Below are 22,707 nucleotides of genomic sequence, written 5' to 3'. Positions count from 1 at the left end.
CTCTAAAGGCAGTCTCAATTCATCCTTCTTTGCTTTTAACCCTCTATCCCCTAAAGTTTCTCTAAGCAGGGGAAAGAAAATTGAATTGTGCTCAAGTTAGTATATGATAATTAACAAATGCCTTTTAGATAGTAGGGAGTTAAATACTACTAATCCGCTTCTAAACATTTGATCTTTCTACTAGGTGAACTTTTTTTTTAACATTTCAGCAGCAAGTAACACTTTTGTTCTACACCAGAGAAAATAAAACTGGCACAAGAGGCTAGGGGATACTGCAGCAGTAGCATGTAGCCAGCCTGAGAAATCCCAATACTTGCAAACAGCAGCTGTTCGGGATTTAAAAAAATATGACATTTTGTAGCATCATCTCTACAACAACCTAACTGAAAAGATGACAGTATTGTTCCCAGCAACATTTAGCTCCAGCTCAATATCAGCATTCTCAGCTGTAATGTAAGCAGTTTCCATGGTTGAAGGCTTGCATATTCACTTTAAAGAACTTCAATCATTCTCATTTGCAAAAGCATTGATAAAAACAATAAATCCGTAAGATGAACGTGAAACTTCCCTAACTAAATGCACTGATGATTCACACCCATGCACCCACTCTGAAAAAGGAAATGGTTCACTACAGCAGAATTTGGTTGAAATGCAGGTATTTTTATAAGTATTACCATCACTTGTCGCCATACACGACGGAAAAAGCAAACTCACTTGAATAAATGCTACTAGGTAACAAATTTTTGAATAAATTGGATATTAAAGGTACAATAACAGTAAAAACCTGAAGAGCTCAGGCAGTTGAAAATGAAAAGCTTTGAGAAAGAAGTTTCTCACAAATATTTGTACTAAAGCCCACTCCACAACTCTTGAACAGATGAAAAGATTTCAGAGAGATTTTTGTAAGTACATAAGGTGAGCTTCTAAATAGCAAGGAACAAGAGTAGCTAGAAGTGGAGAATTAAGTCCCCCAGAAATGGTGAGAAATTGCTGAAAGTATTGCCCTTAAAGTAACTTGGTGTGCCTGTAAACCTTCAGTAAAAGAATTAAGAATAAAATTATGTATATCTACAGGAAACACCTATTAGAGCGTGGAATTGTCCAGGCTATGCTTATCCTTCCAAGTTTCTTCTATCCATTTATGTGTCAGGATATATTTTTATTACCTCATCTCATTATATTTTTTTAAGGCCTTTTAACATTTAAAATGCTCAAACATCTATCCAAGATAGCTTTTTTTTATATTTACTGGGTGAGAGGCTTCTAAGTAGCACATAAAACAAAAGAATGTACGAGTGAAGCTGTCTGCTAAGCACTGCTGAAAAAACCAACGTAGAAGTTCATTTGTCAATTAAAATATCAAAGTATTTTTGTATTTATTTTTTGTCTTAAAAGAAATGTTATCTGAATCGTGGAGAAGGTAATTAACCAATTTAAGTTTGCACTTTTATACTTTTTACAAATAAAAATCAGAGGATCACATTCTACAGTAAAATGACGTATCCAAATGTGTGACTCAACAACAGTGTAGTTGGTTTTAAAGCCCATTTTAAACATCGGTAATGAACTTGATAGAGGAGCAAATTATCTTGAGGATTCTGGTTGGTTTTGTTTCAGGGCGGGAAAAGTGCATCTGCACTTGTGTAAAAAAACGAAGCAAGGCACATGCAAAATCTTTAAGGACACTAACTTTGCTACCCAGTTTGAAAGGAAATGCTTCCACAGTCAAAAGTGTACACCACAAAATGTACAATGTAAGGAAGTGAACTAACCTTTTGAAATCTTCTTCACTGAGGAAAAACTAAGAAGTTCCACAGCCAAATTAGGACTACAGTTTTAAAATAATTTATTCGGTCACATAAATACTTTGTAACATTTGCATGTTCCCTTTTTCACATCCTTGGCACACAATATAGCTCTTAACTCGTACAAAACTAGTGTAAACATCCATGGAAAATGAAAAGAAAGCTGGTTGACATACATAAACATTCAATAAATAGCAAAAGGAATGAATAATTGATGGTAAAGATCATGTAATTTCACTTGAATGTTTAATTAAAAGAACCTTAATTTTTTTAAAAATAGTGAATTAAAACTCCATTTTCCCACCTTTTTACCATTTTTGCATTTAATCAGATACACAATAACAATTCTTTAGTTCAAACTCTTGAATGAACAACAGCAATTCAATGCAGTTGTATGACTTGAGGCATTGACAGTTTCGGTTCACATACAGAAGGTTACAAAACAGTATTTGCAGGTGAGTGGCTTTGGACAGCACAACTTCTGAACTCCCTCACCTCATTCCAACACAACATTAAGATCTGCCTTAATGAGCATTAGTGTATAATCTGTTCTTGATAAAGACGACATCAGACAGATGCTGTCGGACACCGGGGTAATGCTGGATGTGGTTGAACCAACGGGACACGTTAAGGTATTTCTCCTTTTCTTGCACTGTGAGGTCCACCTGCATGGGGAATAAATACAAGGCACCAGTAACACCAGGCATTGCATCATGGTAAGGCAGAATAAAAGTGGAACATTTTAGAAATGATTTAAACTCAAGTAACTTGTTACAGTCCAGCAGTGTTTTATCCTAATTTCACACAGTAAAACTCAAACCCATGATATGTATGGAAATTTAATCTACTCAAAGAAACAGACCCGGAGGTGGAATACAGTCGCATTACAGAGAGGGGGGGAAAGCTTGCATGAATTTAAAGCATCTCTCTATTCATGGGGTCAGGATACAGTACAGGACAGTGCAGGGAAGAGTTCCACAACATGCACAACCCTTTCATGTTTATTTAGCAGACAGTCTTGTCTCACAGGCAAAGTGACTACTTCATGTTTCAAAGTGTATTTTAAGTACAGGAGTAAGCTTTTTCCAGGCAATTTCAGACTGGATAGGATAATTGGAAGTTGTTTTGTATGACTATTGCTCAAAATAGAATAGTTACTAAGAATCAGCATAATTTAACTGCTCAGATCTGCTAGCTTTCATTACTAAGATAGCAATGGCATTATTCAAATTACAACAGTAAAACAAACTGGAAACCTACCCATACTCCATAAAAATATTTAAAGTACTATCACACAGAACAGCTTCAAGATCAATCAGGGAGAAGTCTCCATCACACTATTGCAACAGCTCCTTGACACAGGATGTGTGGTTAAGATTAATGCAGAGCTTCAAGCCTATCCTTAATCAGAAGACTGGCTTAGGTAAAGTTATCTACAGTTTCAGATCCAAATTCTACCTTTAAAAGTCTTTCAAATCTAGGTCAGCAGCACCCTCAAAGCTTTACTACAAAGGCTGTTATTACTTTGGAGTCTTTCAAGCCAGCTGTAAAACTATTCCCACCCTGTATCACCTGCATTACTATTCTTGATTAGCAATTTTATATCTTCTCATTTCTCTGTAATCAAAGTGGCTTATCAGTTTAGACCATAATCTCTTTTCTCACATTAACATACTACAACTGAATTACAAATGGGGGAGTCCTCAAAACAGACTATAAAACCTGCCTCAGGAACAAAATGTGACGCTCACATCAGCTCCCCTATTCCATCTCACCAAAACTGAAACCAATCAGTGCAGGATTCACCTCACTTCATTTTCAGCTAGCCAATTAACCATCAAGCTTAATTTAAATCTTGACAATGCCGGCAGTCAACAAAAAAGGGCACATCTGCACAGGACAGTTTTACCAGAAAAATAATGATCTAGACATGCCTAATATTTTTCACATTTAGATTTCTAAAGCTAATCAAGGTTAATCTTCTCAAAAGCTAAACAGATGGTGTATTCCTTACGCTTTGCTCTACAAACACTAGATTTTATGGATGCTGCAGGTTCACTGAAAATTTGGTTTTGGGCACAAGACAGCTGGAAACAAATCTGTTTCAACAAACTTTGGATCACAGAAAGAGCTAAACATACTCATTTACAGATATTGAGGTGTATGAGTAAAAAGCTGCTTTTTAAACCCTCGTCTTATATTTCACCTTGTGACATACTGCACTTTTGATTTCAGGAGTTTCCCATCAGATTTGTTGCTTCTCCTTGCTCTTCTCTCACACAGTCCAGCACTTGGCTTAGAACTGGGAAGCTTTGAACATGTAGCAGCAAAAAGACTGTAAGGATATATACTAGAACCAGTGGAAAAATACTGAGGGAGAAGAATTTCAAGAAGTTGCAAAAGGGAATTCTAAACAGCATTAAAGCTCAATTAATGGGGAGTTAGGAGCATAGTAACTGTGGCAGTAACCAAAAGGCAGGGATCTTGCAGCTACTCCTAAAGCCAAATAGCTGCTCTTCCTAAGGAACGTATCTGCCAGAATACAAGCACAGCACTACAGATGTATTTCTTTCTGCAATTTTGTACTGTTATGAACCTCAGTTCAGGCATATGAGAAAATCTGTTCTTCTTGCTGCTGGCATGGAAATGCAAACATTGTTCCTACAGTTGTATAGTCTGATAGAAATGCACAAAAAACCTATAAAAATCAGCCACATATTTTTGCAGATCTAGAAATATAAGAGAGTTATTGGCAATTAACCAAGTAAATAGCATTAACCAGAACAGCCCTAACAAAGGGGGGAAAAAGTCTAGAATTTTCAAAGACATTACAAATTAAAAGTGGAAGCTATGGTAATATAACACTGTTTCACAAACTGCCTGAGTTTCTACAAGTGCAGTATATTCAGGACCAAAAAAAAAAGGCAGTACCATTTAGGGAAAGATGCCTTTGATCACTTGCAGTGTATTATAATTAATGGTAGCTGGATGCTGATGCTTGATATGAAGCTGGGGGACCATTTACAAAGTAACACAGTGCGTGAAAAGAACAATGTGTGTGCTCTAAGGCAACCTAAAACTACTGGAAGTGACGAAAGGTATTTAATAATGAGCAAATACTAAAATACTAAAACTTTAAATTCCTTGAGTTTACAGTAACCTTTTTTGAAGCCTTTACTGGATGAGCACCTGGTTATGGAAAGGCTGAGCTAAATTTTATATTTTGCAGCAGATACAGTATTTCTTTCCCATCATCTTTCATTCGTAATTCTCGATCTTCATGTTTCTCCAATGTAAATCAAAAATATAAGTCTGGAAAACTAGTCCTCTTCCATTCTGTTAGCATAGTGAAAAAACATCTGAAGGGCAAAACAGCTATGCTAATAATAAGACCCCTTTTTGTACTCTAGGCACAACAAGCGAGATATTTTTACTTATTTACATAATGTACTCTATCAGTGAAATATATTAAAAAGCACTTTGTGGCATGCTCTACTTTTTACTCTGAACATAACTCTTAGGTTAATTGTTTAGAGATCACTTCCATGGCATTTTTTACAACATTTTGTTAGATGGGTATTTTCTGTTCTTCCTCATTAAATTAGATAATTCCCCCAAGTTAAGAAAGGCTGCTGTTCTGCTGTTAAAATAATTATTTGCTATTAAAGCAATTATTTTAATAGCAAAGAAGCAGACACTTAATTTGACAGACTTTTTTTTCTTTCATGTGATGAAAAAAAAAAGTCTTTTTCTTCCACCACAAAGCTCACTGAGGGGCACCAAGGTGGTTATCATACAATGCAACTTTAAGAGTTTCTGAAAGGGCTAAAAATACACAAGCTTTAATTATATTTTCTTTCTATCGCATTGGGGATGCAGGCATAAAGCCCCATTCCCACAACCTGCAGGTCACAGAAAATCTAAAAATACCTCCCTACATATGAACCTCTTCAGCACCAAGACAAGGATAGATACTACCTGACTTTTTAAATTTAACCTTTAGACAGGGGAGAAAGACAAAATAACCCAACATCTGGATGGTATATTTCATGACATACATGTACCTTCTCATAGTTCGGTCTAATTTTCAGCTGCTAAAGGAATAAGCTCAAAATCACATCTTTTTTTTTAAGTTAAAGCTGCTTCTTTTGCAATTCAGTTGAAGAACCATTTTTAGCATCATTGCTTAGAAGAAAAGCCTGTTACCTCAGTAGTAAAATAAGCAGCATATCAGTGAATCTTAACAAAAAGTCATGGCAGTCTGTTTATTACGGGAAATGTTCCTTATGGGAAAAATAGCTCCAAAATAAACTACTGTTGTAGTTTATTATAGTTATTTATAACTCCTTGAAATTCTTCTCCCTCAGTCTCATTATAGTTCAATATTAGTGGTTCTGACTCAAGGACAACTGCTTACTTTGTTCTGTGCTTGATCATATTTGGTTTGACACCAAAATTTTGACTGAGGAATCTTCCATTTGCAGATATAAACTTCACCCATAAGTAATTTTCCAGACCTTTTTAAAAAAAATTTCAAGTCAGACATATAGATTTGAGAGCATTTCCTTGGTTCTGACAAAATTTTTGAAGTATAAAAGCAGACCAATCATCATATTGATTATTTCTCTTTAAATAGAACTGGACTTGTGCTGGTCAAAAACATTTAAGAATGAAGACATCTGGAAACTTTCAAAGAAATAATTTTAAAAATCCCCCAGATTAGTAAACAAGTTCATTACCACAGGAGGAATTTAATGCTTACTGATTGCCTAAGCTAACCTCAAGCAACACTTCTAAATTCAAGTTTTCACTGCAATCTATGCTTTAACCTAGTAGAATTTTATTATCCACATTTATCCACATATGTATTTCTGGAACTGAAGTGTCTATAAGACAACAATATTAATGTTACGTACACAGAGACATCAATTACGTATGACAATGTAGACCACATTGATTGAAAAGGAAGTATCAAGCATTATATTTTTTTCATGTCTGTGACCTATATTAGGTCACAAACCTATATATGAGTGTGTATTTCTAATTAAAAGACCCAAACAGATTCTGTGTGCAAGAACCCTGAAACACTACCTGTGAATCTGATTCTCACTGATTGAAATAATAATTTTTTCCCCACAATACGGATTTTTAAACACATTGCACTATTATGTTTATTAGGATAACTAAAAGGGACAGGGAGAATGAAAGGCAGGCACACAGCAGCAGAATTAAGGGTTGCTGCTGTTCAGTTAACAAACTGTCAGGTCAAATGGATGAGCCTGGACAGTGAAGAACCAGACTCCAGAACCCCTCCTGGATAATGGGAAGGGCAAAAGAGGATGGGAGGGGGGAATGAATACAACGATGCATGATCTATACTCAGAGAAACCAGGACACCACAGGTGAAGAACTGAGCTATAGGAGTGGCTGGTCTTATACACTTTTCCAACGAAATGTGCATCAGAAGGGTTTTAAAGTTTTTCTACTTGGCTTATTCAGGATGACCATGGTATGCCAGAAGTATTTACAGTATCCTATCACTAATGTATGTGCTAGCATGTAGTTTTCAGCCTATCAAAAGCAGAGATTAACCTTTAAGGTACTACCAGTGATGTTTTTAGATAAAATTTCTAGGTAACTTGATGGACAGCAAGATCTGTGGGTTTGCCCTATGCCCCACATCTCCCATTTCTACCTCCTTTCTTACAGCATCATATGAAACACATATTGATATTTTGCACATGGCTTAGCTGAAGCAGTGGGGGATATGACAATCTCCTTCTCTGAACCACTTCAAATGAGATACAGCAACTTTCCCTGATTCTCCCATTAAGCTTAGGGCAGAGCAGCAGCTCTGGACATACTCTCTTTTGTTTACAAGAAAATTAAAAATAATTAAAAGACATCAAAAAAAAACCCCACAAGACTCTAGAGTTCAAGATTCTGCCTCTATCTCTATATGTTTATCAATTCTGAAACCTTCATATTACATGTAATTGCTAGTTAGTAGCTTCTAGATTTTCATATTTATTTAGAACAGTCACCCCATTGCTAGTCCTTTATACCTTTCTGATTCAGAAAATTATCTCCGATGAAATCAAACATTCAGAAACAGATGCTGTACTACAAACTTGTCCCAAGTAGTGTCTGGATGGTTGCAGGCACACAGGAGCACCAAGTCATTTGTTTTTACCATCTGTTCTATTTCCCAAAGCAATAACTTGTATCTTTTCATCTTGATTAGGTGGTCTACTCTAGAGCAAACTCGAAATTTAAAATACACTTGGATTTTCCCTTGCCAAGTTTTTTTTTTTTTAAAGACTCATTGCAACTTGTACTCTCTTACAGAATATACAATCATATTTTTAGAAAATACTTATAGTCTTTTTTATGTCTGCATATCATATGTGAAAGGTAACCCATTCTGACTCTGTAATCAACACATCTATCCTACTGCTTAAGATACTTTACAAGGTAAATATGATTTAACAGAATTAATTCTATGTGACTTACTCTAGCAGGTTTTCAAAAACCTTTTGAAATGAAGCTTTGCTCTCCTCTGCTTGACACTTATTTGAACTTTTACTCCTGGACAGTCAAGATACAGATAGATAAGTTTCCTTTCATTTCTGGTAGAATTTCACTACTTGATTGCCCCTCCCCTCTGCTTCCATTTTAAAATGTATTCCTCTACACTTCTCCCAGAGCTCTGCTTTTAATTGTATAAAAGTAACCATTCACCCAGTTGATTGAATTCAATTCTCAGACACACATCCATTTGTCAGAGGCATCTTCTTCTAATTATCCTCACTCCCCTCCTCAATCTTCTAATGCAAAACTGACTGATTTCATCTTTTCCCAAGAATTAAGAAGACCTTTTTATGAGAGTCCTTTGGTTTCTTCCCACTCCAGAGAATGACAATGGCTCATTTACAAACACATTCCAGCTACCAAAATGCAAATAGCTTCTACTGCTTTATCTTTAAATTAGTACTTGGGGTTCAGAACTGAAGGTGCACAAATTTTTAAGCACTTCATAGTAGCCTGAGTGGACTACAAATAATCTCAACATCTTCCCCGCTTAGAACAAATTTATTATTGGCATGGGTTTTGTTTTTTTACATTTTCCCCTTAAGCACCAGCTCCCTGTGTTATTTTCATATTATGTACCTTATCAAGTCTGGAAACACAAATGACAATTTGTTATGTCTCAAACTTTTTTATATGCATTAAAGAACTTAATTTACATGCATTTCTATTTCTCTAATACTAACAAAGTCAATTTTCAGTTCTGGCACATCCTTTCAGCTTCATTTATCTATTTGCCCATGTACTTCTGTACTGCAGTTCAGTGATGTTTCAGACTTGAAAAGGCAAGAGTCCTTAATCATAGAAACACAGGGATAGGTATCATCCTTGCTATATTTTGCAGAGGAAACTAAAGCATTCTGACACTACAGGTCTTTTGACAGATACACAGCTAAATATTAAAGAATAAAATGAAAAACCTGAAAGATAAAACAAGTTTTATCTTTCTCTGTTCTGTTAGTTAACTTCTACAACAATAAAATGCCCTTTAGATAAATAAGAATTATGATAGTTGCACATATAAAAATGATGCAAGTAATGCTTACCATGATATGATGCAATCCATAGTACATCAAAATGTCTGCTAAGGTAAAAATGTTTCCTGCAAGGTAGACTTTATCTTCAAGGTGCATGTTAAGATCCTAAAAAGGAAAAAGTCATTACACTGCTGTAGTATTGACTTTGTGAAATGATATATTAAGGCAGCTGTTAAAAGAATAGGAATTTCCTCTGGAGACCATGCATATAAAATAAACATCAGTTTTAAGTTATCCTTATTCAGCAAATGAAACAAACAATAAAAGAAAAAAATCTAGAAAGTAAGTGATAAGATAATAAAATAAAATATCAATCTTTGACTGTGAGAATTAGGTAAAATTTAAATGCTGGTCTCTAAACAAAGTAGTTTATACACAGTGAATTTTTTGTAAATGCAAGTGCAATTGATTTTAAGCTGACTCCACTGAAATATTTTCAAGTCTGTCTTTTCTTGGCTTCAAATGACTGCAATTCAAAAATTAGGAGAGCTGTGCATTTATTATGAGTGCAAATTCAAATGTTAACATTTGATTAATAGAAAAAGCAGTCCTATGACAAAAGGACAGCACACTGCTCTCCCAGCAGCAGCAAAGCCTGTCCTGCAGGATTCCATGCAGCTGGTCAGCAAGGCTCTGGAGCACCAAATGTCCAAGAACCAGGGAAGCACACAGGAATAGTGGGGTGGGAAACAAGGTGTTTCAAGCTTGATACTGGTAACTTGATACCCATCAGCTGCTATCACTTGACACCTGCTTTTATTAATGTTGAAATTACTGCTAACAATTCTTTGTGACTGATATTGTTAATTCAGCTGCTGTCCAAGTCTCTCAGAAGAGAGAATTTCAGCATTTTAAGACCATCTCTCAACTGTTCCAGATCAGAAGCCATCAGGGTGGGTAGTAGGTGGCTTCTGTTCAGGTTCAGTAAATAATTATTTCAAATGGCTATTAACAGAAAGACTCATTTTCATGGCTTTTTGTATGCAGCCAATCTCTGCCAAAAACCAAGAGACTGACAGGCTCACTGTTGCTTGAGTTTATCATTCTGAGGACACAGGCACCACACAGCAGCTCTACCTCTCTTACCTGTCCTTCCTCTTCTCCAAATCTTACCTACTTGTCATGCAATTTATAAACCTTTTGCCCCCCCCCCTTTTCGCTAAAGAACTTTAACAACAAAATTATCCACTTTAACCTGCATAAGCCAGCTTTGGTTTTCCAGTATTATTTTCAGACATCTATAGAAACAGTTTCCCAGGCTTTCACTTGGATTTGGAAACTCCCCTCATCAGAGAGAAAAAAAAGGACACAACATCTGCTTAAGCCACTCCCTTCCCCTGCCCTAGAAACAGAGGTAAGCAGCTTAAACATAACTAACATTTTCAAAAATGTTAATTTTTCAGTCTCAATTACAGCAAATTCCATTTTCAGACACTTTTTTGAAAAAATAAATCTTGGGCAAGGAGAAAGGGGTTAATACTTAGTGAACAATTAAAAAATTATATTTGGCCTTTAGCATGTTTTTGTGGTTCCATAATTTTACTGATAGAGAGATTTCCTATAATGCATGTATAGAAAATAAACCAAGACCAAAACACAAAACTAGAATGCTGAGACTTTAAGACATCTAACCTTGCATTTGCTTTTGACAAGTTCGACTCCATTAAGCTACCTTACTATTCTTTGATTACCTCTTCATGACAGGACTCCTGTACTTCTGTAATATTTGAACATCCCCATGTCTGCTTTGATTTCTTTTATTAGAGCAAATCAGGGAAACATATTAACCCCTGCACAGTTAAAATTCTGTAAGGTCAACTGCCCCTGGCTATGTAGCTTCTTTTCTTTAGACTGGTTTACTGCTTTGTTCATGTTAGTGGGGGCTCGAATTACCTCAAACATGTAACTACAGTTCTGTGGCATTTCCTACAATACAACACAAAGGAAAATCCAGTGTTAAGAAGAAAAAACTTGGAAGAAAAAAACCCCCAAACCTAAAGATCTGCTTTACTAGAAAAAACCCAAAAACCACAAACTTGTCTGTTTTGAAACAAATTCTCTGACCAGCATTTTTCATTTCAATTAACCAGAAATTCCTCATGCATTATAATGAAAACTAACACAGCTGAAATTATATTTTCTCCCCCTCCTCCTCTCTTCTTCTTAGCTTAGGCTACGGAATCAGTATTTTGTAAATGAAAAAGCTCATTATCTTTGAAGGTATCATCACCATAGTTATACACCTGCTGAAAATTTCGGATTTCTGCATCAAAGAAATTACAGCATGCTAATTCTGAGTTTTATATTGCATATGTACATTCAAAATAGTCATCAATAAAAAAATCCTAAAACTTTAAAGGCAAGGTAAGCCATTATAGCATGAACAATTATTTATTCTGGTTCATCAAATTTTATGAAGTCAGTTAACTGAGCAAATTAAATTTGACAAAAATGGTTTAGTCTTGTATAAATTAGCATTAGTTTACAGTTCTGTTTTTGAACATGTACTTATCTCCACTAAAATACAGACAGATACTTTGATTTCATTCTGCAAGTCACACTAATTCTGAAACACCGTATTTTTTTCATGTGCATTAGGCACATCTAGTTAATCTTGCTGCATGGGCTGTGCTTCCCATGGATGATTATATTACTGGCTAATAGCCAAATGTGCTAAAATTCCTCAAAGTCAAGTTTGCTCAAGTGACCATTGTAATTAAGTGAAATAGTGTTCCAGTCCTGGAGAGATTAATGAAAATATGAACACAAAACTCTATAGAACTTCTATCACATGCAGGAAATTCAGGTCTGCTGGCTGTCATCTGAATAATTTGTCCTTCATGTACTGAATGCCACTACTTAAATGAATTCCATATATACAAACTCAGGATTAAAAGACTAAGATAGTCCCAAAAATTGTTTGTAACTATATAAACTTACTGTTGCATTCCCCTCAGGAAACTCTCAAATTTCAGACATACTTAAGGCATAGCTGCATTACAATGCATTAACATACACTGAACAACTGCAGCAATTCAAACACCATTTTGAGAGGGAGAAAAGCAACAGAAAGAGTTGTTGCATTATTTATGGACTAACTGATGTATTTCCATTTGCTTGCTCTATGGGGAAAAAAAAAAATCCAATTTACAGCCTGTATCTAGCAACAGCTCAACGCATCCCATTCACACTCCTGAGCACCCCCAGCCTTGCTTTCTGCCTGTTAAATATGCAATCCAATGGCCCCTAATCCATTTAATCTGCTCAGGAATCCCTGCCAGTCACTGCCAGTTGTGACAGCAGCTTGGACAAGGAACAGTTGCCTCTTAGGACAACTCAGGAGCTTCCAATGGACGTAATCACACTCTGATTTTGTTCTGGATATTCTGCCCACAACACCCTGCTGGTGTACGTGCTTCCCGTACACACAGATGTCCTGTCCTTTCAGTCAGCAAGATTCCCGAGGTCATTTATGCCCTAAATGCTTTTATGTCTCTCACACCATGCAAAGACAAAAAGCTGAGCACTCTCAAATGTTTCAGGAAAGCCCCTGACAACGCAGAACACAAGAAAAGGTTTCTGCAGCCACATCCAAGAAAAGCAGAACTACACTTTTGATATATAGACATATTTTTAATTCTCATGCAAGACTCTTCTCTCTAACTGGCAAACTATGAGCTAAATCTGGTCTGGAAGAATATCATATTACTGAGTTTCTCGTAAAAGAAAAAAAATAATCAAATGTTGCTGCAATAATAAAAATTCAATCTTTAAACCTGTAAGTGTACAAAAAAACAGTGTACAGAGCTGTGGATTAATGCTGTGAACAGAGCATGGATTAACCTGCTTTTGCACCTGTGGAAACAGTAATTTTTCAAGCAAGCACATTAAACAGAAATTACAGCTCTCTTATTCAGATTTCTATTTGGATTTCATTATTACAGCCAGGCAGCACAGGAGACTGAGATAAAGCTAATTGAAATCATGGAACATTGTTCTGTTTGAGACACTGGAAGTAGTACACAGAGACCCTTAGTTATTATCCTTCACAGAACAGAAGTTTCTACATTTATGTGGATGCTTTTATATGAATTTAACAAGCTACCAGTTATTTGTCAGAGGTTTCTGAAGATGGAGTATGGGGGGGGGGGGAGAATCCTCAGGTATAAAATACCTAAAATTGATAAAGCAGAGACATTAAAATCTCCTGAATAGAATTCACTAACACCTAAGTAGACATTTGATGGCACAGAGAAACAGAAAAAACACTGCTTATCCTGCATGACAACTCAGAAATTTTCAGATTTTTTTTCCTATGCAGCTTAATTTACCACTAACTAAACATCAAAGAAACAAAATATTATACTCCTTCATCCTGTGGAAAAGAAAGTTAATATAATGCACTGTATATTATGCTGTTACTGCTATTGACATTCATCATTCCTATGGATCTGCTGATGAACAGATTTGGAGCAAAAGTACTGCTCCCAGTTATTTTGCCAAGTACACAAGCACAAATCAAAATTAGACAAAACTCAACAAGCCCTTTATTGGTCCATTCTGAACATTGTGGCATTTGCTCTGGATGAATATTAAAACCCTGATTGAGATGGTCTCTTTCACCATAATATTCCTGCCAAGTAACAGCTTAAGGCAACACATCAGTAAGAACAATTTAACAACCTATTTTCGCAAACAGAAAATCCTTCCCGTTCAAATTAACAAACATGAAACCAGTTATTTACTGACATTTTGTAGAACAACATCAGTTAAGGGTTAAATAGAGGCAGCCTAAAGTTTATAGCAGAAGTTACTGAACTGTTTTTGGTGCAGCTTATTATAAATTGCGGCTCTAGGCTGCAATCGTCCCAAGGCTGCCATTGTGTATTCCAGACACGTTGTAAAACTACAGCCTCAGACTTCCCTCCCTATTTTAGTTCTTCTTTTTTTTCCACCCTTACTCCCTTTTGGCACAGTATACTTTAATGGTAGGCTGCCCCTTTTCTGATTAATCATGGTGACAGGAGAACAAATTACAAAAAAAAGGCTCTTAATTGCTATACTATGAAATTATTAGTGCTGAAACAATTCCACAGCAGCCTTGTGTTAAAATAAATTCTGGTTATTCAACACTTGCTTAAAAAAAAATCCACAGCAAAACTTTTAAATGCACTTCAAGGCAGAGATTCTCTCTAAAGTAACACTGACTGTTCCTCAGTAAGGAAATTTTGCTTTGCTTGGAAACACTTGATACATCTACATATTTGTATTCAGCATATTGCCTTTTCTACACAACCAGTGTCACTAAGGCCAAAGATGGAAAGAGATCCCAGGTCCAGCAGGAAACTGCTATATCACTGCATCTGGTTTTAATGCTCCAATGCAGTTCTGCAAATACTCTTGCATGTGCTTACACTGCAAATATCATCCCTAAAACCATCCTGAGCAGATAAATTTTGTTATAACAAGACAGAAAATTTGCTTTTGGTTTTTATAAAAGGCAAGAGAGGTAAATGGAAGTTAGTTATTTATTCTCATATGGCTTTCTCACAGTTTGGGAGAACATAAAGCATCACAAATTTCAAGTTTGTTCAAAGAATGACTGAAACTCTGTGACACTTGGTATAAAAGTTTAGACAACAGGGACCTCCATGGGCCACCTAGTCATACCACAGCTAAATCTGAAGCTAAACCCTGATTAGTCAATGCCTCCTTCAATTAAGTTCTAAAAATCCTAAAGGCTAGACAGGTTTCATGCTGTATGTGTAGATAAACCATGACTGTGAAGGTTTTGATAGCATTTGCACATAGAAAGTAAGAGCAGATATGTTACAAAAAGAAAAGCAATGTAAACAAATTCATGATTAACCAATGGAAGATATTCCCCAGATACAATGAAACCGAGATAACTCAGATTATTTGGGGTTCAAGTGAGAGAAATGGTTTGTCAGGGTTTTCACCTAGTTGGTAGGTAATGCAGGCACCATCAGTCTCAAGATCAAGAGGGCTATCAGCTCGAAGAGCAACAAAGAGTTGTTTTGTATCACTTTAAGACACATTTTTCCTTTATTTTAAGTAACAATGTTAATACTGCTTCAGTTTATCTTTGGTTTCTGCCCACCTTGCCAGAGCCAGAAGTTATTAGGACTCTGCAAGGTTCAAGTAGAATCAACCTTGCAGCTCACAAATTTCTAAACTCAGACTCACTGGCAGCATCGACCAATGGAACATGTAAAATGTACCACCCATGTAAAACATACTTTTAAAACTACAAAAAATAAACACTTTAAAAAGTGATTGAATTTCACTGCTCTTTTATACATATTTTGTAAACAGTGTTTAACAGTGTAAAGCAAATTTTGTCTTCAAGTTGTTCCCCCAAGACTGCAAAAATACTTATTACCAGTTGCAAGGAATAGGGAAAATAGAGTAAGTTTTGCTATCCGCTCCTCGTCATCTGGCTGCTCTAACAACAAGGGGGACTTCCAAGATTTTCTTTTCTGCTTCCACCTGTTTAAGAGGAAGTAAGCTTCAGCCTACAATAAAAGTTTAATAACAGCAGACCAAGGACTCCACACAAAGTCACTCCATGTTAAGGACAGTTATGTAGTTGTTCCTTTATGATTTCAGTTTTCACACACAATTCTGTCCAGTACCTCCTTTTAGCATCAATATCAATGACCACAGCATCAAGTATGGCTTGTATCCCATAACTGCCACATCATTAAGAACAGCTCTTAAAACAAACAGAGAAGTGTTGTCCTGGAATACAACACCAACTTGCTTAAAACAAAGGGTTTATGAAGATAGTAAGAAACTGGTGCCTCACACAGGCAGCTCAACAGCCTCTAAACTGTGTGGAACACCCTTCACAATTTACAGCCATTGAGCACTGCAAGAGCTTTGCTTCATATATGTCACAGTTTTAGCCGTTTTCCTGTTTCAGGTTGCCAGGGTATTTTTGTCAATAAAAGTGAAAAGCAGCAAGAGGAATAAAAGCCAGAACTTAGTGATACAGTCAAGCCTTAGCATTTGTTAAATTTTATTAATTGAATGCTCATACACACATTAGCACTGTAATTTCCTTCAAGGTCTAGTCATTCCAAAATTCAGTGGCAAGGTAACGAAGCACTCCTCACCTTCAGAATTGTTCTGGTATCTTCCTTGCTGGAGCCTCCATTGACCCGGGTCACCCTGTACTCCAGCCACTGCTGCACCACAGCCTTCTCCTCAGCAGTGCTGCCCAGCAGCTGCTCCTTCCTGGCCTGCCTGACCAGGTGGGCAGCGATGGTCATCAGCCCCCTCAGCCCGGGGCCATTGTTGCTTTGCAGGACAGGAACCTGGAGTGGAAACACAAGTGGAGGGCTAAACAAATAATTGAAGAAAGCCATCTCTATATGAATAGCTATTGGTTTGGGGTTTTTTTTCATGCTCCCTCAGAACTTAAAAGCATTCCTGGTAAAGGCAATGCCATCAAAACCAATTCTGTGCTGTCCACTTTTTGCTCTTTTGGGTGATTTTCAATTCTTACAGAAGAATATGAACAAACCATGACACCCTTGGCTCCAATTAAGCCAATTCTGCCAACATTAGGCAGAAATAGCATTGTGTGTTCTAACACTGTCAGAAATCTCATGAACTGACTTCTAACTCATTTCCCAGTTCAGGACTCTGACTTCAGACTGTGAAGTCAGTAGCATCCAACTTCTCTCCGAGCAGGCAGGCTGCAGTAACCACACCTCCTGAAAAGCTTATTCCTACACACTGCACCATTCCAAAAGGCCCTGAACAGCAGCCAGGAGCTCACTGGTACTGGCAGGGCAGCACAGCACACCTTCAGCTCCAGCCACGATGTCTTTGTGAGTGACAGCAGCATGTGTTCAAGCATGGGAAGGGAAACTGGACTGCCACCTCGAGAAATGAAGTGAGGGAACTGGAACTCACTGCAATGGGCTGAAGCCCATTCAGGCATTTATAACATAAAATGAAAGAAACTGATTAAACTGCAACACTCTTTCTTTTAAAGTATTTGACCACACAGAGGAGTCTGTTTATGTCCAGATTTATTTAATCTAAGCTGCAAGTTGAAAGCATAATATTTTTTTTTGTACTTGTATCAAGAGTCTTCCACTACTATTAAGTTTTTTTTGTTTTTTTTTTCACCGAGCATCCAGCCAGAAAAACTACACACAGACCCAGTTACTTGAATTTTTCAGCATTATGCTTTATGGTAATAGCACTAAAATACCAGCTGGGCTGGAAAATAATTAAGGCAGTTTTTGCAACTGAAAAACACACATAGATATTCAGGACTCCAATCACCAGCACAAGCAGTCAATTAAAAAAACCCCAAACACAAGACAACTGCAGAGCTTCATTTTTCAACCAACCTTCTCTAGGAGGGAGGATCAAACAGAGGGCTCATAAATTTGTGACACTCCCAGCTCTAAATTGCGTTTTTCATGCCTCAGATGTCTCTTAAACAATGGTACCTAATGTTTCCATACAAACCTTGAATAATCAAGACATCTAGAACCATAGAATCATGAAAGTTAGAAAGGCCCTTTAAGATCATACAGCCAAGCATCCACCCAGCACTGTCCCTGCAACCCTAAATCACTGAATCACCACTCAGTGCCACATCCAGACAGCTCTTAAACATCTCCACAAACGGGTATTCCACCACCTCCCTGGGCACCTATTCCAATGCCTGAGCACCACAAGAGGGAAAAACATTTTCTAATATCAAATCTGAATCTCCCCTGTCTCAGTTTAGGCCATTTCCTCTGGCCCTCACTGCAGGCACAGTAGACAGACCAACTCCCACCTCACTACAACCTCGTGTCAGGTAGGAGTACTCTAAAGATTAAATATTTAAGAGCAACACGTCCTCCGTACAGATATCTTCCTATCATTAAAATACCACCTTTTTCTTCTCACGTCATTCAATCAAGATAGCACAGGCACAGGGAAAGGAAAGTGCAGAAAGAACAAGTATAAATCAAGCCGAAATCCCTTCCATGACACGTGATGATCCTTCCCACAAGCAGAGGGAAGGAGTTTCCAGAACCGACAGGCTCGCAGGCAGCGAGGCCCTACAGCATCCACAACATATGGTGAGGGAAGGGCTGGAGGGAGCACAGGTGAGACTCCACTCAAGGAGACGTGGGCTGGACTGGTATCTGGGGCGCCGCAGCCACGTTCACATCGGTGTCTGAGGGGAATTGCCAAGGGGGCGGGAAGGGAAGCTCGGAGCGAAGCAGTCACTGGGGAAAGGAGACCAGAGAACGCCCGCCCTCCCACGCGCATCGCCACCGCCACCCGCTCCAGGCCCCTCCTCGCTCCCTTCACCTTCCGCTCCCCCTGGACGCCGTACTTGTTCCCGCCCGGCAGCCCTAGCAGCCGCTCCAGCAGCTCCAGCTCTTCCGCGCCCCGCACCGCTGCCGCCATCTTGCGCGGCGGGACACGCGGGACTGGGAAGGCGAGCGGCAGCAACCGCTCGTCCTATTGGCGGAGAGCCCCACGGCGCCGGCGGAGGAAGCGCCGCTGCCATTGGCCTGAAAGGGCCAGCCAGCCAATGAGAAGCCAAGAGAGGCTTCGGGTTCAGCCTTTCCGAGGGGGAGGGAGGAGCAGCTGGGTCACGGATGGCGCATGCGCAATCGCGCCTGCACGTCCCCGGCCGCATGGTGGGCCGGGCACGCTCGCGCCAAGCCGCGCCCCCGGGGCGGGGTCTTGCGGGGGGCGGGGCAGCCGTGAGGGGCGGGGGGGGGGGGGAGCCGCCCCTTTGCCCAGCCCCGGCGGGGCGGGGGGGTGCTGGAGGTCTCCCGTCCCGGGAAGTGTCCTGGAGCTGGGGTTTCACTGGATCGCTTTGATCGGAAAAGACCTCAGCGATCACGGAGTCCTATCTATGACCCAGCACCACTGTGTCAGTTGGACCATGGCACTGACTGCCACGTCCAGTCTGTCCTTCAACACCTCCAGAGATGGTGACTCCACCATCCCCCCGGGCAACCCATTCCAATGCCAAATGCCAATGGAATTCCAAATTCCACCTTTTCTGTGGAAAAATCTCTCCTGATGCCCAGCCTGAACAGGGGACCCTGGTGCAGCTTTAGGCCGTTTCCTCTTGCTCTGTTGCTGGTGCCTGGCAGAAGAGTACAGCTACAGCCTCCTTGGAGGCAGCTGGAGAGAGTGATCAGGTCCCCCATGAGCCTCCTCTTGTCCAGGCTAAACACCCAGCTCGCTCAGCCCCTCCTCACAGGACTTGTGCTCCGGACCTCCCCCAGCTTCGCTGCCCTTCTCTGGACAGCTCCGGCTCTGTCCCCGCGTCCCCACAACCCCGGTGTCCCGGCCTGCCAGCCCCTCGCTGCTCGGTTCCATGGACGGCTCAGTGCTACACAAGGGGCTGCCCTGATGTGTCCCTGGGGGATGCCCTCCGGTTCTCCACACAGACCATCCCTCCCTTCTCCTCGGCTTCTCAAGAACCATTCTCAGGCACTGCTTCTATCCATCCGTTCCCCTGTCCTGCCTTACTCCATTTGGCAAATCTTGGACTCATTGTCCAAGTGCAGCCAAATTTAGTAGGGGAGCTGAAGTTTTGTGCATAGCTACATCAATAGGGATCTTGTGAAAAGATGAGCTAGAACCAAGGTGCTACTCAAGGGCATCAAAGGAGGAGGAGGAGAGATAAAAATAGGATTAAGAAAATCATCCTAATCACCACTGTTAATAGAAGTAGTGGAGTTAAGAGATAAACCTCACAAAATCTCAGCTGGCCATGCAATAGCCTTACTTAACTGCATTTTAGTGTATTTGAGATTTGATGAAGACATGATTTAATCACCTTTCTAATGCAAGATACTCTGCTGCAGATGTCATACTTTTACATCTGAACATAAATGTTACAAGTTAAAAGAGTTTTAGACTTCCAGGTTTATTTGTGCAGAGTATCAAAGCGCAATTCTTGATAGAAGACTATTAAACACCAAATTAACATTTTCTTTTTACTAGAAAGAATGAGCTAGTCTTGTCCTACTACTGGCATTTTCACAATACAGACTCAGGGCTCTCACTGCGTTAGTCATCTCAGATAAGATGATCCTGATAAATGTCCTGTTTCTCCAGTGAAACACTTTGTCTTGATACAAGGTGACGTTTAGATTTGTACCTTCTGTTATAGAAAAAGTCTGAAAGTGGACGCTGAGCATTCCTCTTGCTGGGGAGCAATTCTGAAATTATGAGTGGATTTTTAAGCTCTATAGGATCTTTTATATTAACATCTGCACAGCACTTAATTAAAAAAAACCCCTTGAAAATGGCCTTGCTCTTTGCAGAGCTTTTTAAAATTAGTCAGCTCCTTTCTTTAAGCAATATTTTGAAATTATATTGTTCCAGTAATGTTCCAGCTCTGTGATATCAATGAATGATCTAAAATTGTACAGAAGGCTTCCTTTTCAGTGAAAAAAATGGAAAGAAATGCTTTCCCACCTTTTTGAAAGATTGTTGATAGTTTCATTATTAAGCAATTTTACTTTTATTAATGAACCATCCATCAGTAAATATATGCCTACACTTACAGGTTATTTTATATATTTATAATTTTTAGATATTTTGGAACCTAGAAGATGCAATCCACCAGTGTAAAATTTAGTATTGATGTGTTGAAGTATCTATCATTTGAAATAAAAAGGTCACAGTTTCAGTCGGATGAAACCTGGGGGTCGTTGTGTGGTCGCTTGCTTTGTTGTTGTTGTTTTTTGGTTTTGTTTTTTTTTTTTTTTTGTTATGACTTTCTACCCTCAAACCTCAAAGTTTTAAAAACCTTGGAAAAGGAGACTTTATAAATTAGATGGAGGAGATTAAACTACTCACGGTTGTGTAGTAGTTTTCCCTTGACATCAATGTTTAGCAAAATCTCTCTTTTCCTGGGCACAGTTCTCCCTTCATTCCATTAGGTGGAGCTTTGTGATTAAGGCTGCAGAAGAAACTTGCATCTGAGTGCAAAATAATTCACCAGAAAATGGCTGGGGGAGGAGGTGAATGAAGCCTTCTTTGCTTAGAGGTATCGTTGTCCTGTACGCGAGCTTGAGACACAAAAATCTGAATCAAGACCCTCACATACAAGGAAAATAAATTGAAAAATCGATTCTGTCAAACAGGGCCCTGCTCTAATCTGCTGTTGTCATAGTCAAGTTCCGAGTCTAAAATACCTTAGGTTATAAATTAAATGTCAAATATAATTAATTTGCCACTTGAAACATGAAGTGGATGACTGTCCTTTGGAGAAAGCCTGACAGCTTTATGTATGTCACATTGGTATCTGTTAAAACAAGCTTCACATGCCAGACAATCCTTGTGTGAATCATATTGCTGTTAGCTGTACCAGAATTTTGTCGATGGAATAAGTCTCAGAACAGTTTTCTCCTTAATTGTCTGAAGCTTTTGCAAGACAATATAAATCAAGTGTCATCTGCATCATCTGTGCAGAATAGTGGTTTTATCATACATCAAATAAGCAATTTATTTCTTATTCATTACTACAGAAGCTATTGTTGAATATTTACATACAAATCTATATTTTATACAAATGGAGAATGTTTTCTGCCCTGTGCCTTGAACCCATAATTTGAATCCAGTTTTCCTTCCATCTTAACTTCAGCAACAGCAGTTGTAGCCCTGCCATCCTCTTCCACAGGGAGACCAAGGTTATAATTGAGTACCACTCCTTCCTCAGCCACTTCTCTGGGGTGTGGAGATCCCATTTGCATGGCCTCCTACCCTTGCCCCAAACCAGAAGCAAAGAGATCTTTTTCACATTTTGTGTTTTGTGTCCTTGCTTTGCACAATTAACTACGCTCACCTTAAGGCTTGTTTATTCACAGGTACCTCCAGGGAGGTGGAAGAGGCAGGTTTCTACAATTAACACTTTTACACACTTTTATTTGTTCAAATAAAAATGTCAGCATACCATGTTATTTCCCACTAACAGGACCAGTAGGACCTTCCTAATCCAAACCTCATAAAAATTTCCTGAGCAGAGTGCTGCAGCAAGGTTTCACCATTAATTTTTAAATGTGGACAACAAACCGGCTAAATGTTTGTGGGAGATACCCTTTACACTGCTTGTGTGATCAGGATATTCATTTAGCTTAAGAGAAAAAAAAAAAAAAAGAGACTGAGACCATGCTGCTCATTGAAATGAGGGGAACTTGTGCAGACAAACTGAAAGATCCAGACTTGTTCTCAGTTCCTGCAGTGGCTGAATAAAGCAAAGATGA

At 38.7% G+C, this 22,707-nt stretch overlaps 1 protein-coding gene across 1 annotated transcript; it reads right to left on the bottom strand.

Annotated features, from left to right (window-relative positions):
• Positions 1-1,829: 1,829 nt before the first annotated feature.
• EEF1E1 (eukaryotic translation elongation factor 1 epsilon 1) lies at positions 1,830-18,938 on the bottom strand. The gene is made up of 4 exons (XM_074543879.1): positions 18,782-18,938; positions 16,570-16,770; positions 9,440-9,535; positions 1,830-2,470 (listed from the first exon to the last, which is right to left on the bottom strand). Exons 1-4 carry the CDS (start codon positions 18,878-18,880, stop codon positions 2,330-2,332), a joined length of 537 nt encoding a protein of 178 aa, XP_074399980.1. The 5' UTR covers positions 18,881-18,938; the 3' UTR covers positions 1,830-2,329.
• Between the last annotated feature and the right edge of the window lie 3,769 nt (positions 18,939-22,707).

This window comes from Zonotrichia albicollis, chromosome 1 (assembly GCF_047830755.1).
Source record: "Zonotrichia albicollis isolate bZonAlb1 chromosome 1, bZonAlb1.hap1, whole genome shotgun sequence".
In the NCBI taxonomy this organism is placed as follows: domain Eukaryota; kingdom Metazoa; phylum Chordata; class Aves; order Passeriformes; family Passerellidae; genus Zonotrichia; species Zonotrichia albicollis.
The sequence above is the reverse complement of the archived record's forward strand: the minus strand, read 5'-3'. Positions and strand labels throughout refer to the sequence as shown.

Coding starts and splice junctions, on each gene's coding strand:
- EEF1E1 (XM_074543879.1), bottom strand. CDS start 18,880: ATGGCGGCAGCGGTGCGGGGCGCGGAAGAGCTGGAGCTGCTGGAGCGG. Junction 16,771..18,781: donor GCGTCCAGGGGGAGCGGAAG/GTGAAGGGAGCG, acceptor TTTCCACTCCAG/GTTCCTGTCCTGCAAAGCAA. Junction 9,536..16,569: donor ATACCAGAACAATTCTGAAG/GTGAGGAGTGCT, acceptor TTTCCTTTTTAG/GATCTTAACATGCACCTTGA.